Source organism: Centruroides vittatus, unplaced genomic scaffold (assembly GCF_030686945.1).
Source record: "Centruroides vittatus isolate TY-2023 unplaced genomic scaffold, ASM3068694v2 contig_1053, whole genome shotgun sequence".
Lineage (NCBI taxonomy): Eukaryota > Metazoa > Arthropoda > Arachnida > Scorpiones > Buthidae > Centruroides > Centruroides vittatus.
The window spans coordinates 244-18628 of NW_027120682.1; the positions used below are offsets into that span (position 1 = coordinate 244).

General features: G+C 30.9%; 1 protein-coding gene, 1 long non-coding RNA gene and 1 pseudogene across 2 annotated transcripts; 1 reads left to right on the top strand and 2 right to left on the bottom strand.

Moving 5' to 3' along the window:
• Positions 1-386: 386 nt before the first annotated feature.
• LOC136971741 (uncharacterized) lies at positions 387-5954 on the bottom strand. Its single transcript, XR_010880208.1, has 5 exons — positions 5929-5954; positions 5620-5684; positions 1007-1044; positions 726-821; positions 387-536 (listed from the first exon to the last, which is right to left on the bottom strand). It is a non-coding gene; the product is annotated as an uncharacterized lncRNA (long non-coding RNA).
• On the top strand, positions 2390-4492 carry LOC136971745 (rab GDP dissociation inhibitor beta pseudogene; annotated as a pseudogene).
• A 7312-nt stretch (positions 5955-13266) lies between the features above and the next one.
• Positions 13267-13596, bottom strand: LOC136971756 (uncharacterized). The gene has a single exon (XM_067266254.1). It carries the CDS (start codon positions 13594-13596, stop codon positions 13267-13269), a length of 330 nt encoding a protein of 109 aa, XP_067122355.1.
• Positions 13597-18385: the final 4789 nt, after the last annotated feature.

Genomic DNA, 18385 nt, shown 5'->3' on the forward strand with positions numbered 1-18385 from the left:
CAGTCTCTATTTTCTTTGTTTTATTGACACCATGTATTTGTTTGTTGGTATGTCAATATGATCGCTACATTGGAAGCCTCTCTAACAATGACTACAATTTTATTTCACTCTACTTTCTATTTGCTTATCATTTGAACTAACTAAAATATGCTCTTTAACAATGCTGAACATAGAATAAACCAAACTGTATTTCAATGTTGAAGTTGTTTACTTGCAAAGATTTTTAAATTACAATTTGATATTTCAAAATGTCTTCAGGTTGAGCATATACCATTCAATTTACAATTTTTGATAAAAGTATATTAACAGGTTCCAAATGTGCCATTTGGTTTATTTTTAATCTAAGTTTGGTGTTGTTAAAAAGCATATTTTTATTTACTACAAAAACTGCAAAATGGTTCTCACTTTTAAAGATGAAGTGACTCATCAAGCATACCCAGCTGCAATATCTATTAAGTTCCCATCAGCACAATTTAATTCCTAAATGGATCTTCATTAAATACATCTCCATTCCACAATGTATCAGGCTGACTGTTCTGAAGGTAGAATGAAAATTATTGGCTAAGCTCATCACTGAAAAAATGGGGAAGAGGGAATGGGAAATATAAGAAATTTACATCAACTTTACAAAATTGATGTAAATTTGCTAATTCTGTGATGCATTTGTGTGTAATTCATGGATATTCATCAATGTCAAAAGAACTGTTTTTTTTTAAAAAGTTTACCTGAATTTAAAGGTTTCAATAGTCTATGAATCTCCTCTTCCAACGGTTCATATGTATATAAAGGAAACTTGATCCCCTGCTCTTTGTTCATTGTGCCTAACAAGTAAAGTGTTAAAAATGTTAAAATGTTACACTTTTAAAATAAATTATGGCTCTATATACAAAACTTTTCTGATAATAATATATATAAATATTAATCACGTATCTCAAGTGTAATATTTAATAAAATACTGTATGCAATTAAATCAAAATTAATGAAAAATTTATTGCATAGTACTTACATATTTAAATGTGATTTTTGGTTTGATGAGTTTGATACCTGAAAATATATAGAAATAATGGGATGTAATTGTCCTAATAATAAAATTATTTAAACCTTTTTTTCCATAAGATCATTCAAAAAATAGTGAAAGTATAACTGCAACTAAAACTGTAACCAATTCTGTTCTTATTATTAATTTTTATACTTTCTGTTTTAATATTATTTAAAAATTATCAATCAATCAAACTTTATTTGTAATAAGGAGAACCTTGTTACAGGGGGATAGTATTATAATTGTCTTTAAGTTTACAAATAGAATATAGTAAGTAAGTAATGTGTATTGTAATAGGATTAAACCTGTTACATGGGGTGTTTCAATTATTAGCCAATCACAATCATACAACAACATATTAGTTCCGTATAATACATCTTAACTATTTAGTTTAACATTGACACATATATACATTAATAAAAGCTGAATCTTTTAAATAACATCTTATATAACTTAATTACAAAAATTTTAACAAATTGATTAGATTATAGTTACAATTCTGCTGTATGAGAAGAAATTTGTACTTGATATTTACATTGGTAATCATGTGCAACACACGGAAGTATTATCCATTTCGGGACCCTAATACTTTTTTGCGAGAACAAAACTTATATATTGGTAAAGATCCCTAAATCCATGACAATATCATATCAACTTTGTTTAAATTTAACTGTCATATTCTTTTTACACTTTTTAAAATGATATGATTCTAGTACCGCCTTTAAGATATCCTAGTTCCTATAAGATTTTTAATCTCCTCATGTGATAATATGCCATTAATATTGTTCCGAACTCTGGATGGAATGTTATAATGCTGTAGATTTTACTAATCACTTAATGGAAATTTCATTCTATGTTCTAATTAGTACTTTGTTATAAAAAAACAAAAAGTTAAATTTTTTAAAAAATTAAAAAAATACTATTTAGAAATAATTATTACAGAAAAATAATTCATTTAAATTTTATTACTTTATATAAAAAGACAATCAAAATATATAATGAATTTTTAAGTATTCTTACCTATATTATCATGGGACAAATAAGCATTCTATAATCTAATAATTACAACACTCTGCTGAAAATAATTTATTTCCCTTAGTATTCCTGCATAATGCATTGATGTTTCCATTATGACCTTCTAATTCCATATGAAGTTTTGATTCACCATTTGATTCTATAGTCCAAACTCTAATAATTTTTGGATATATACGATTAAAGATTAGAAATAAATTTGGCACTTGAGGTAAGTGTTAGGCACCATCTCTTATTAAAATTAATAATTATAATAATTTAAATAATTTTAGATTAAGGTCGCATTTTGTACTGGCTTGAACAGCCATTCGAGCTGGCAGTGTGGCTGGTTCACTGATAAAAGTCTGAAAAAAATTAGTTGTATTTCGGATCCAAGCTTTAAAATCTTTTCGTTAATAAAATCATGGATGAAGAATACGACGCTATTGTTTTAGGTACTGGTCTTAAGGAATGCATCCTTAGTGGACTACTATCAGTAAGTGGAGAAAAAAGTTTTACACATTGATAGAAACAAGTATTATAGAGGTGAAAGTGCTTCTATTACTCCACTTGAAGATTTATTTGCAAAATTCAATTTGCCATCAGCGCAGTTGAATGAATATGGACGCTCAAGAGATTGGAATATTGACCTTATTCCATAGTTTCTCATGGCTAATGGTCGGTTAGTTAAATTGCTCATTCACACTGGTGTAACACGTTACCTGGAATTTAAATCTGTTGAAGGAAGTTATGTTTATAAAGGTGGAAAAATTTTTAAAGTTCCTGCAGATGAAAAAGAAGCTTTAGTATCAAATCTCATGGGTATGTTTAAAAAAAGACATTTCAGGAACTTCTTGATTTTTATACAAGAATTTAGCATGGAAGATCCAAAAACATGGAAAGATATTGACCCCAATAAAACTAATACTGCTCAAATGTATGAGAAGTTTGGATTGGATAAGGATACAGCTGACTTTACTGCTCATGCCTTAGCTTTGTATCGAGATGATGAGTATTTAAATAGACCTTGTGTTGAGACAATTTTAAAAATTAAGCTGTACAGTGACTCTCTGGCACGATATGGAAAAAGCCCATATTTGTATCCACTTTATGGTTTGGGAAAACTGCCACAAGGATTTGCACAATTGAGTGCTATTTATGGTGGTATGTACATGTTGGATGAACCTATTGATGAAATTGTCCTGGAGGATGGTAAAGTAGTTGGTGTATGTTCTGGAAAAAAGATTGCAAAATGCAAACAAGTATATTGTAACCCATCCTATGTTCCTGATCATTCAGAAAAAGTAGGACAAGTTTTGTTGTATTTGTTTGATGAACCATCCTATTCCAAATACTAAGGATGCATTATCTTGTCAAATCATCATTCCACAGAAACAAGCAGGCCAAAAATCAGATATCTATGTTTCATTAGTATCTTACACTCATCAAGTTGCAGCTAAAGGTTGGTTTGTAGCTATGGTTAGTACTACAGTGGAAACCAATAATCCAGAGAATGAGATTAAGCGTGGACTTGATGTATTGGGACCAATCAGACAAAAATTTATATGGGTGAGTGATGTTTATAGACCAAAAGATGATGGCAGAGAAAGTCAGATATTTATCTCTGAATCTTACGATGCCACTACTCATTTTGAGACTACCTGTCTTGATGTATTGGATATCTTCCATAGAGGTACTGGAGAAGATTTTAATTTCTCTAAAGTCAAGCATAACTTAAGAGACGAACAAGATTAGAAATTTCAAATAGCTCTTTCACGACCCATTTTGTCATTAGAAATATCCTTTCTATACAGTTCTCTTTAAACTGCTGTGATGATGAAGTTTCAGGAGAGTTTCCAGAAATCAGCTTTATATGTTTTATTTTTTATTTTTAATTGTCTTTTGAAAAATTGGTGTATGTATACATAACTCAAATAAGAAGGGAGCAAAGTGTCCAATAGGGAATATTGTCCTAGGCTGTAAAATCTTGTCTTTTCACACTGCATTTGTTTCAACAGTTAAATTGTAAAAATAGTAATGTGACACTATAAATGTTACAATAACCCATCTGATTTTTGCAATGGTTAATGTAATCTTAAAAGGTCGACATACGCTACATCATATTCAGCCTGTGTAAAACAGTTAAATGTAGTGATATAAAGCTCCGCACTGCATCACAGCAACTAGCAACCATTTAGATGCCGTGAAAACATGGGAAATGTATTGTATTGATTTTCAAAGTCTGTTGGCTGAAATTAACATTCCTAACAGAATGTGTATCTAGTAAGAATGCTTATTATTTTATTGCAACTTTGAGAAATGGACATTTGAATGTGGCTTTTACCTTAAAATTGCCACAATGGAACAACATAATTTTAGATTAAACTGGAAGAAAAGGCTAACGCTTACCTCAGTGCCAAATTTATTTTTAATCTTTAATCGTATATATCCAAAAGTTAGCCCGATAGGAATATTTTAAATAATTTGAATAAAAAAGATCTCTACAATTTATATAACTATTTTATCAAAGCGACAGAAATGTTAGAAAGTTAACTCAGCAGAGTCAACTTATGATAATACTGTTAAGTTGTTTGGATATAATGTGATAATTATCAATTATTGTTAATAATTATTAATTATGTTAATAATAAACTAATTTGAAATCTATTGTATAAAAATTCTTGACAGTTACATTATTGAATGTTCTATTATCAAAGAATTTGAATAAAATAAAATTATACAACCCCTGTAACAGAGATAATCCTTTTTTGTTAATAAAGATTGATTAATTTTTATTTTATAAAATAAAGATAAATTTTTTAAAAAGAGATCCAATTTTACTTAAGAACTAATTCAGGAGCTTGGTTTCCTTCATACTGAGGACAATATTTAAGATGAAAACAAGATACTTCTTTATGATTAGTTTTACATTTACTCTGAATAGAATTTATTAAAATATTTTGGATGCATAATTCCATTCTTGCATACACAGATATAACTGGATAAAATCTATATAGATAAAAATTAAAGTATCTAAGTGTACAATCTGTGTTTAACATTACATTAATCAAATAAATTTTACTTTTTTTATTAAGCTACTAAAGTATTTTAATGATTAAAATATCTATATGTTCCACAAAAATAATATTTTGAGTTCAACTTTCTTCATAAAAAATTTACAGCGCCATCTTTCGTTTAAAATAAATAATCTTATAAAATAGAAACGACTAGAGATATTTATAATGTGCCGCCATCTATCGCAAATATTTTGAATTATTTTAACGTATTTTTCGAAAAATCGTAAATAAAATACATTTTTATTAAGAAATTTGCTAACATTCTTACAAAATAACAATAAGTCATAGTCATAATTATAGAGCCAATTCCATGTTTAAATAATCAAAGTTTCTATATTAAAAACAACATTTGGATCGAAAATAATTTAAATAAAAATGTTTTTGATATACTTTAATACAAACATATCATAACTTATTCGCTTGTTAAAAAATAAATCATATGAAACATTTATAAAAGAATATAAAAGCTTTATAAACGAAATAAGACAGTACCCCAGTCACGTGACACCACACTTCCGCTACGTCACCCTAGTCTGACGTCACCGTTTAAATATCCGCTTTAAAAGGACAAAGAAAAATTCAAACAAAGAAATATAACTATAAAACTAATACTCTAAAATGAATTAATAATACTCTAAAATGAAAATATATTAATTAAAATATACAAATTAATTTAATATAAGCAAAACTTTTTAAAAAAGTTGTAATATTGCTAGAATTTATATATAATTAATATCTACCAATTAATTAAATACACAAATTATATATTATAACAAACTAAATACATATGAAAGAACATACCATGTAGAATCTTCTACAAGTAAAAACGTGCTTATAATGGCAGCACTGTCGATTCGATAGTTGGATAAATAAAACCGTTGAAAAAATTTACTAAAATTAAAATTAACATAATTTACGATAAATGTAATAAACTAATACTTTAATATAACATAAAATTAATAGTATACTATCAAATAGTACATTAACCAATCTTAAAATTTAATTAGATTAGATAAAATTGCAATTAATTTACAGATCATTAACGTAAACAAGAATATACGAATTTTTTATAAAAATAATACAAAATATTAGCAAATAAATAATACACCAAATAAAAGTACACATACTTCCATATTAGAATTATCTGTTTTCATATTTTTAATACAAACGGTTGATTTTATACGAATTTTTTAAATAATATATGTGAATTGAACCCCATGACCTTGGAATTGGCCTGAGGGTACCAACTCCTGAATGGTTCGGCATTCCGTGAGGGTAAACGGGTTATGCACGCAATTTGTTGTTCTAAACTTGCTGATAGCAAAACTATAGACTTTGATTAGTCAGTTTTCAAAATATTTAAAAAAGTATCAGAAAAAGTCAAAAAACTCGAGTTTCAACTTCTCTTATGTTCTATCGCGTATACAGTAAAAATTTTCATATATAAAATAAATACCTTGGTAAGCTTTAACGCAATTTGTTGTTCTAAACTCGGTGATACTAAAACTATAGATTTAGATTAGTAAGTTTTCAAAATATTTCAAAAAGTATCAGAAAAAGTCGAAAAACTTGACTTTCAACTGTTCGATGTTCTATCGCGTCTACAGTGAAAATTTACATATATGAAATAAATATCTCGGTAAGGTTTAACGCAATTTGTTGTTCTAAACTCGTTGATAGCATAACTTTAGATTTCGATTAGTAAGTTTTTAAATATTTCAAAAAGTATCAGAAAAAGTCAAAAAACTCGAGTTTTAACTTCTGATGTTTTATCGCGTATACAGTAAAAATTTACATATATATAATAAATACCTCGATGACGTTTAACGCAATTTGTTGTTCTAAACTCAATGATACAAGAACTATAGACCTGAATTAGTAAGTTCTCAAAATATTTTGAAAAGAATCAGAAAATTTCGAAAAACTCGACTTTCAACTTTTCGATGTTCTATCGCGTCTACAGTATAAATTTACATATATAAAATAAATACCTATATAAGGTTTAACGCAATTTGTTGTTCTAAACTCAGAGGTACTAAAACTGTAAACTTGAATTAGTAAGTTTTCAAAATATTTCAAAAAGTATCAGAAAAAGTCAAAAAACTGGACTTTCAACTTTTCGATGTTCTATCGCGTCTACAGTAAAAATTTACATATATAAAATAAATACCTCTGTGAGGTTTAACGCAATTTGTTGTTCTAAACTCGGTGATACCAAAACTATAAACCTAAATTAGTAAGATTTTAAAATATTTTAAAAAGTATCAGAAAAAGTCAAAAAATTTTACTTTCATTTTTACAATGTTCTATCGCGTCTACAGTAAAAATTTACATATATAAAATGAATACCTTTATAAGGTTTAACGCAATATTTAGTTTTAAACTCGGTGATATTAAAACTATGAACCTGGATCAGTAAGTTTTCAAAATATTTCAAAAAATATCAGAAAATATCGAAAAACTCGACTTTCAACTTCTCGATGTTCTATCGCATCTACAGTAAGAATTTACATATATAAAATAAATACCTCTGTGAGGTTTAACGCAATTCGTTGTTTTAAACTCCTTGATACCAAAAGTTTTAACCTGGATTAGTAAGTATTCAAAATATTTTAAAAAGTATCAAAAAAAGTCAAAAAATTTGACTTTTAACTTTTTGATGTTTTATCGCGTCTACAGTAAAAATTTACATATATAAAATGAATTCCTTGGTGAGGTTTAACGCAATTTGTTGTTCTAAACTCGGTGATACCAAAACTATAAACCTGGATTAGTAAGTTTTTAAAATATTACAAAAAGTATAGAAGAAAGTCGACTTGAACCGAGTTGCATTGACTTGCATCAACTTGCAGAAACTTGCACTGACTTGCACAGACTTTTATTGATTTGCACTGACTTGCATTGACTTGCACCAACTTGTACCAACTTGCAATGATCTGCATAGACTTGCACAAACTTGCACAGACTAGCATCCACTCGCATTGACTTGCACCGATCTGCACCAATATGCATGGACTTGAACCAACTTGAACTGACTTGCACAAACTTGCACTGACTTGCATTGACTTACATTGACCTGCATCGACTTGCACCGACTTGCATTGACTCGAAATATCACAAGAAGTATCAAAAAAAGTCGAGAAACTTGTGTTTCATACTTTTCAATATTTTATCGCGTCTACGAAAAAATTTACATATACAAGATTAATATTTCGGTAAGGTTTGACACGGTGTTTTTTTTAACTCGTCTACATCAAAACTATAGAGCTGGATAAGTAAGTTTTCGAAAAATCACATTAAGTATCAGAAAAAGTCGAAAAACTCGACTTTCAACTTTTCGATGTTCTATCGCGTCTACAGTAAAAATTTACATAATAAAATAAATACCTCGGTAAGGTTTAACGCAATTTGTTGTTCTAAACTCGGTGATAGCAAAACTTTAGATCTTGATTAGTAAGTTTTCAAAATATTTTAAAAAGTATCAGAAAAAGTCAAAAAACTCGAGTTTTAACTTCTCGATGTTCTATCGCGTATACAGTAAAAATTTACATATATAAATAAATACCTCGGTGAGGTTTAACGCAATTTGTTGTTCTAAACTCGGTGATACAAAACTATAAACCTGGATTAGTAAGTTTCTCAAAATATTTCAAAAAGTATCAGAAAAAGTCAAAAAACTCGACTTTCAACTTTTTGATGTTGTATCGCGTCTACAGTAAAAATTTACATATATAAAATGAATTCCTTGGTGAGGTTTAACGCAATTTGTTTTTCTAAACTCAGTGATACCAAAACTATAAACCTGGATTAGTAAGTTTATAAAATATTACAAGAAGTATCAGAGAAAGTCGACTTGCACTGATTTGTATATATTTACAATGACTTACACCGACTTGTCCCAACTTGAATCAACTTCCATAGACTTGCACAGACTTTACCGACTTGCATCAACTTGCATAGACTTGCACAAACTTGCATCGACTTGCAATGATTCGCATCGACTTGCGTAAACTTGCACGAGATTGCATTGACTTGCACCAACTTGCATGGACTTGCATCGACTTGCACTGATATGCATGAACTTGCACCGACTTGAAACGACTCGCACCAAGTAGCACCGACTTGCACTGACTCGCACCGACTTGAACCGATTTGTATGGACTTGCACCGACTTGCACTGACTTGTGCTGACTTGCATCTACTTGCATATACTTGCACCAACTTGCACCGACTTGTACCGACTTGCAATTACTTGCATAGACTTGCACTGACTTGCACCGACTTGCATAGACTTGAACCGATTTGCATTGATTTACATGAACTTGCACAAACTCGCACTGACTTGCACCGACTTGCATTGACTTGCATCAACTTGCGAAAACTTGCACTGACTTGCACACTTTTATTGATTTGCACTGACTTGCACCGACTTTCACCGACTTGTATTGACTTGCAATGACTTGCATAGACTTGCACTGATGGGCATTGACTTTCATAAACTTGCATTGACTTGCATCGACTTGCACCGACTTAAATAGACTTGCATAAACTTTCATCGAATTGCATCGACTTTCACTGACTTGCATGGACTTGCACCGACTTGCACCGACTTGCACTGACTTGCTCCGACTTGCATTGACTCGAAATATCACAAGAAGTATCGAAAAATTTCAAAAAACTTGTGTTTCAACTTTTCGATGTTTTATCGAATCTACGTAAAAAATTTACATATACAAGATTAATATTTCAGTAAGGTTTGACACCAGGTGTGTATTTGAACTCGGCTACATCAAAACTATAGTGTTGGATTAGTAGGATTTTGAAATATCACAAGAAGTATCAAAAAAAGTCGAAAAACTCGACTTTAAACGTTTCGATGTTGTATCGCGTCTACAGTTAAAATTTCACGTATATAAAATAAATACCTTTGTAAGGTTTAACGCAATTTGTTGTTCTAAACTCGATGATAGCAAACTATAGACCTTGATTAGTAAATTTTCAAAATATTTCAAAAAGTATCAGAAAAAGTCAAAAAACTCGAGTTTCAACTTCTCTGATGTTCTATCGCGTATACAGTAAAAATTTTCATATATAAAATAAATACCTTGGTAAGCTTTAACGCAATTTGTTGTTCTAAACTCGGTGATACTAAAACTATAGATTTAGATTAGTAAGTTTTCAAAATATTTCAAAAAGTATCAGAAAAAGTCGAAAAACTTGACTTTCAACTGTTCGATGTTCTATCGCGTCTACAGTGAAAATTTACATATATGAAATAAATATCTCGGTAAGGTTTAACGCAATTTGTTGTTCTAAACTCGTTGATAGCATAACTTTAGATTTCGGTTAGTAAGTTTTTAAATATTTCAAAAAGTATCAGAAAAAGTCAAAAAACTCGAGTTTTAACTTCTGATGTTTTATCGCGTATACAGTAAAAATTTACATATATATAATAAATACCTCGATGACGTTTAACGCAATTTGTTGTTCTAAACTCGGTGATACAAGAACTATAGACCTGAATTAGTAAGTTCTCAAAATATTTTGAAAAGAATCAGAAAATTTCGAAAAACTCGACTTTCAACTTTTCGATGTTCTATCGCGTCTACAGTATAAATTTACATATATAAAATAAATACCTATATAAGGTTTAACGCAATTTGTTGTTCTAAACTCAGAGGTACTAAAACTGTAAACTTGAATTAGTAAGTTTTCAAAATATTTCAAAAAGTATCAGAAAAAGTCAAAAAACTGGACTTTCAACTTTTCGATGTTCTATCGCGTCTACAGTAAAAATTTACATATATAAAATAAATACCTCTGTGAGGTTTAACGCAATTTGTTGTTCTAAACTCGGTGATACCAAAACTATAAACCTAAATTAGTAAGATTTTAAAATATTTTAAAAAGTATCAGAAAAAGTCAAAAAATTTGACTTTCATTTTTACAATGTTCTATCGCGTCTACAGTAAAAATTTACATATATAAAATGAATACCTTTATAAGGTTTAACGCAATATTTAGTTTTAAACTCGGTGATATTAAAACTATGAACCTGGATCAGTAAGTTTTCAAAATATTTCAAAAAATATCAGAAAATATCGAAAAACTCGACTTTCAACTTCTCGATGTTCTATCGCATCTACAGTAAGAATTTACATATATAAAATAAATACCTCTGTGAGGTTTAACGCAATTTGTTGTTTTAAACTCCTTGATACCAAAAGTTTTAACCTGGATTAGTAAGTTTTCAAAATATTTTAAAAAGTATCAAAAAAAGTCAAAAAATTCGACTTTTAACTTTTTGATGTTTTATCGCGTCTACAGTAAAAATTTACATATATAAAATGAATTCCTTGGTGAGGTTTAACGCAATTTGTTGTTCTAAACTCGGTGATACCAAAACTATAAACCTGGATTAGTGAGTTTTTAAAATATTACAAGAAGTATCAGAGAAAGTTGACTTGTACTGATTTGTATATATTTACAATGACTTACACCGACTTGTCCCAACTTGAATCGGCTTCCATAGACTTGCACTGACTTTATCGACTTGCATCAACTTGCATAGACTTGCACAAACTTGCATTGACTTGCAATGATTCGCATCGACTTGCGTAAACTTGCACCAGATTGCATTGACTTGCACCAACTTGCATGGACTTCCATCAACTTGCACTGATATGCATGAACTTGCACCGACTTGCAACGACTCGCACCAAGTAGCACCGACTTGCACTGACTCGCACCGACTTGAACCGATTTGTATGGACTTGCACTGACTTGCACTGACTTGCACCGACTTGTACCAACTTGCAATTACTTGCATAGACTTGCACTGACTTGCACCGACTTGCATAGACTTGAACTGATTTGCATTGATTTACATGAACTTGCACAAACTCGCACCGACTTGCACCGACTTGCATTGACTTGCATCAACTTGCAAAAACTTGCACTGACTTGCACACACTTTTATAGATTTGCACTTAGTTGCATCGACTTTCATTGACTTGTATTGACTTGCAATGACTTGCATAGAATTGCACTGATGGGCATTGACTTTCATAAATATGCATTGACTTGCATTGACTTGCATTGACTTAAATAGACTTGCATAAACTTTCACCGAATTGCATCGACATTCACCGACTCGCATGGACTTGCACCGACTTGCACCGACTTACACTGACTTGCCTCGACTTGCATTGACTCGAAATATCACAAAAAGTATCGAAAAATTTCGGTAAACTTGTGTTTCAACTTTTCGATGTTTTATTGAATCTACGTAAAAAATTTACATATACAAGATAATTATTTCAGTAAGGTTTTACACCAGGTGTGTTTTTAAACTCGGCTACATCAAAACTATAGTGTTGGATTAGTAGGATTTTGAAATATCACAAGTAGTATCAAAAAAAGTCGAAAAACTCGACTTTAGACGTTTCGATGTTCTATCGCGTCTACAGTAAAAATTTACGTATATAAAATAAATACCTTGGAAAGGTTTAACGCAATTTGTTGTTCTAAATTCGAAGATACTAAAACTGTAAACTTAGATTAGTAAGTTTTCAAAATATTTCAAAAAGTATCAGAAAAAGTCAAAAAACCCGACTTTCAACTTCTCGATGTTCTATTGCGTATACAGTAAAAATTTACATATATAAAATAAATACTCTTATGAGGTTTAACGCGATTTGTTGTTCTAAACTCGGTGATACCAAAACTATAAACCTAGATTAGTAAGTTTCTAAAATATTTCAAAAAGTATCAGAAAAAGTCGAAAAACTCGACTTTTAACTTTTTGATGTTGTATCGCATTTACAGTGAAAATTTACATATATAAAATGAATACCTTGGTGAGGTTTAACGCAATTTCTTGTTCTGAACTCAGTGATACAAAAACTATAAACCTGGATTAGTAAGTTTTTAAAATATTACAAGAAGTATCAGAGAAAGTCGACTTGCACTGATTTGTATATATTTACAATGACTTACATTGACTTGTCCCAACTTGAATCAACTTCCATAGACTTGCACAGACTTTACCGACTTGCATCAACTTGCATAGACTTGCACAAACTTGCATTGACTTGCAATGATTCGCATCGACTTGCGTAAACTTGCACGAGATTGCATTTACTTGCACCAACTTGCATGGACTTGCATCGACTTGCACTGATATGCATGAACTTGCACCGACTTGCAACGACTCGCATTAAGTAGCACCGACTTGCACTGACTCGCATCGACTTGAACCGATTTGTATGGACTTGCACAAACTTGCACTGACTTGTGCTGACTTGCATCTACTTGCATATACTTGCACCAACTTGCACCGACTTGTACCGACTTGAAATTATTTGCATAAACTTGCACTGACTTGCACCGACTTGCATAGACTTGAACCGATTTGCATTGATTTACATGAACTTGCACAAACTCGCACTGACTTGCACCGACTTGCATTGACTTGCATCAACTTGCGAAAACTTGCACTGACTTGCACACTTTTATTGATTTGCACTGACTTGCACCGACTTTCACCGACTTGTATTGACTTGCAATGATTTGCATAGACTTGCACTGATGGGCATTGACTTTCATAAACTTGCATTGACTTGCATTGACTTGCACCGACTTAAATAGACTTGCATAAACTTTCATTGAATTGCAACGACTTTCACTGACTTGCATGGACTTGCACCGACTTGCACCTACTTGCACTGACTTGCTCCGACTGGCATTGACTCGAAATATCACAAGAAGTATCGAAAAATTTCGAAAAACTTGTGTTTCAACTTTTCGGTGTTTTATCGCATCTACGTAAAAAATTTACATATACAAGATTAATATTTCAGTAAGGTTTGACACCAGGTGTGTTTTTGAACTCGGCTACATCAAAACTATAGTGTTGGATTAATAGGATTTTGAAATATCACAAGAAGTATCAAAAAAAGTCGAAAAACTCGACTTTAAACGTTTCGATGTTGTATCGCGTCTACAGTAAAAATTTACATATATAAAATAAATACCTGGGTAAGCTTTAACGCAATTTGTTGTTCTAAACTTGCTGATAGCAAAACTATAGACTTTGATTAGTCAGTTTTCAAAATATTTAAAAAAGTATCAGAAAAAGTCAAAAAACTCTACTTTCAACTTTTCGATGTTCTATCGCGTCTACAGTAAAAATTTACATATATAAAATGAATACCTTAATGAGGTTTAACGCAATTTCTTGTTCTAAACTTGGTGATACTAAAACTATAAATTTGAATTAGTAAGTTTTCAAAATATTTCAAAAAGTATCAGAAAAAGTCGAAAAACTCGACTTTCAACTGTTTGATGTTCTATCGCGTCTACAGTAAAAATTTACATATATGAAATAAATATCTCGGTAAGGTTTAACGCAATTTGTTGTTCTAAACTCGTTGATAGCAAAACTTTAGATTTTGATTAGTAAGTTTTTAAAATATTTCAAAAAGTATCAGAAAAAGTCGAAAAACTCGACTTTCAACTGTTCGATGTTCTATCGCGTCTACAGTAAAAATTTACATATATAAAATAAATACCTCTATAAGGTTTAACGCAATTTGTTGTTCTAAACTCGAAGATACTAAAACTGTAAACTTTAATTAGTAAGTTTTCGAAATATTTCAAAAAGTATCAGAAAAAGTAGAAAAATTTGACTTTTATTTTTACAAAGTTCTATAGCGTCTACAGTAAAAATTTACATATATAAAATGAATACCTTTATAAGGTTTAACGCAATTTTTTGTTTTAAACTTGGCGATATTAAAACTATAAACCTGGATCAGTAAGTTTTCAAAATATTTCAAAAAATATCAGAAAAAATCGAAAAATTCGACTTTCAACTTCTCAATGTTCTATCGCATCTACATTAAGAATTTACATATATAAAATTAATACCTCTGTGAGGTTTAACGCAATTTGTTGTTTTAAACTCCTTGATACCAAAAGTATTAACCTGGATTAGTAAGTTTTCAAAATATTTTAAGAAGTATCAAAAAAAGTCGAAAAACTCGACTTTCAACTTTTTGATGTTGTATTGCGTCTACAGTAAAAATTAACATATATAAAATAAATACTCTTATAAGGTTTAACGCGATTTGTTGTTCTAAACTCGGTGATACCAAAACTATAAACCTGGATTAGTAAGTTTTCATAATATTACAAAAAGTATCAGAAAAAGTTGAAAAACTCGACTTTCAACTTTTTGATGTTGTATCGCGTCTACAGTAAAAATTTACATATATAAAATAAATTCCTTGGTGAGGTTTAACGCAATTTGTTGTTCTAAACTCAGTGATATCAAAACTATAAACCTGGATTAGTAAGTTTTTAAAATATTACAAGAAGTATCAGAGAAAGTCGACTTGCACTGATTTGTATATATTTACAATGACTTACACCGACTTGTCCCAACTTGAATCGGCTTGCATAGACTTGCACTGACTTTACCGACTTGCATCAACTTGCATAGACTTGCACAAACTTGCATTGACTTGAAATGATTCGCATCGACTTGCGTAAACTTGCACCAGATTGCATTGACTTGCACCAACTTCCATGGACTTGCATCCACTTGCACTGATATGCATGAACTTGCACCGACTTGCAACGACTCGCACCAAGTAGCACCGACTTGCACTGACTCGCACCGACTTGAACCGATTTGTATGGACTTGCACCGACTTGCACTGACTTGTGCTGACTTGCATCTACTTGCATAGACTTGCACCGACTTGCACCGACTTGTACCGACTTGCGATTACTTGCATAGACTTGCACTGACTTGCACCGACTTGCATTGACTTGCATCAACTTGCGAAAACTTGCACTGACTTGCACACAATTTTATTGATTTGCACTGACTTGCACCGACTTTCACCGACTTGTATTGACTTGCAATGACTTGCATAGACTTGCACTGATGGGCATTGACTTTCATAAACTTGCATTGACTTGCATTGACTTGCACCGACTTAAATAGACTTGCATAAACTTTCATTGAATTGCATCGACTTTCACTTACTTGCATGGACTTGCACCAACTTGCACCGACTTGCACTGACTTGCTCCGACTTGCATTCACTCGAAATATCACAAGAAGTATCGAAAATTTCGGAAAACTTGTGTTTCAACTTTTCGATGTTTTATCGCATCTACGTAAAAAATTTACATATACAAGATTAATATTTCAGTAAGGTTTGACACCAGGTGTGTTTTTGAACTCGGCTACATCAAAACTATATTGTTGGATTAGTAGGATTTTGAAATATCACAAGAAGTATCAAAAAAAGTCGAAAAACTCGACTTTAAACGTTTCGATGTTGTATCGCGTCTACAGTAAAAATTTACGTATATAAAATAAATACCTTGGAAAGGTTTAACGCAATTTGTTGTTCTAAACTCGGTGATAGCAAACTATAGACCTTGATTAGTAAATTTTCAAAATATTTTAAAAAGTATCAGAAAAAGTCGAAAAACTCGACTTTCAACTTTTCGATGTTCTATCGCGTCTACAGTAAAAATTTACATATATAAAATAAATACCTTGGTAAGGTTTAATGCAATTTGTTGTTATAAACTCGGTGATAGCAAAACTTTAGATTTTGATTAATAAGTTTTTAAAATATTTCAAAAAGTATTAGAAAAAGTCAAAAAACTCGAGTTTCAACTTCTGATGTTTTATCGCGTTTACAGTGAAAATTTACATATATATAATACATACCTGGGTGAGGTTTAACGCAATTTGTTGTTCTAAACTCGGTGATACTAAAACTATAGATTTGGATTAGTAAGTTTTCAAAATATTTGAAAAAGTATCAGAAAGATTCGAAAAACTTGACTTTCAACTGTTCGATGTTCTATCGCGTCTACAGTAAAAATTTACATATATGAAATAAATATCTTAGTAAGGTTTAATGCAATTTGTTGTTATAAACTCGGTGATAGCAAAACTTTAGATTTTGATTAATAAGTTTTTAAAATATTTCAAAAAGTATTAGAAAAAGTCAAAAAACTCGAGTTTCAACTTCTGATGTTTTATCGCGTTTACAGTAAAAATTTACATATATATAATACATACCTCGGTGAGGTTTAACGCAATTTGTTGTTCTAAACTCGGTGATACAAAAACTATAGATCTGAATTAGTAAGTTATCATAATATTTTAAAAAGAATCAGAAAATGTCGAAAAATTCCACTTTCAACTTTTCGATGTTATATCGCGTCTACAGTAAAAATTTACATATATAAAATAAATACCTTTATAAGGTTTAACGCAATTTGTTGTTCTAAACTCGGAGATACTAAAACTGTAAACTTGGATTAGTAAGTTTTCAAAATATTTCAAAAAGTATCAGAAAAAGTCAAAAAACTCGACTTTCAACTTCTCGATGTTCTATCGCGTTTACAGTAAAAATTTACATATATAAAATAAATATTTTTGTAAGGTTTAACGCAATTTGTCGTTCTAAACTCGGTGATACCAAAACTATAAACCTGGATTAGTAAGTTTTTGAAATATTTTGAAAAGTATCAGAAAAAGTCGAAAAACTCGACTTTGAACTTTTTGATGTTTTATCGCGTTTACAGTGAAAATTTACATATATATAATACATACCTGGGTGAGGTTTAACGCAATTTGTTGTTTTAAACTCAGTGATACAAAACTATAACCTGGATTAGTAAGTTTTTAAAATATTACAAAAAGTATCAGAGAATGTCGACTTGCACTGATTTGTATATATTTACAATGACTTACACCGACTTGTCCCAACTTGAATCAACTTCCATAGACTTGCACAGACTTTACCGACTTGCATCAACTTGCATAGACTTGCACAAACTTGCATTGACTTGCAATGATTTGCATCGACTTGCGTAAACTTGCACCAGATTGCATTTACTTGCACCAACTTGCATGGACTTGCATCGACTTGCACTAGATATGCATGAACTTGCATCGACTTGCAACGACTTGCACTAAGTAGCACCGATTTGCACTGACTCGCACCGACTTGAACTGATTTGTATGGACTTGCATTGACTTGCACTGACTTGTGCTGACTGGCATCTACTTGCATAGACTTGCACCGACTTGCACTGACTTTTACCGACTTGCAATTACTTGCATAGACTTGCACTGACTTGCACCGACTTGCATAGACTTGAACCGATTTGCATTGATTTACATGAACTTGCACAAACTCGCACCGACTTGCACCGACTT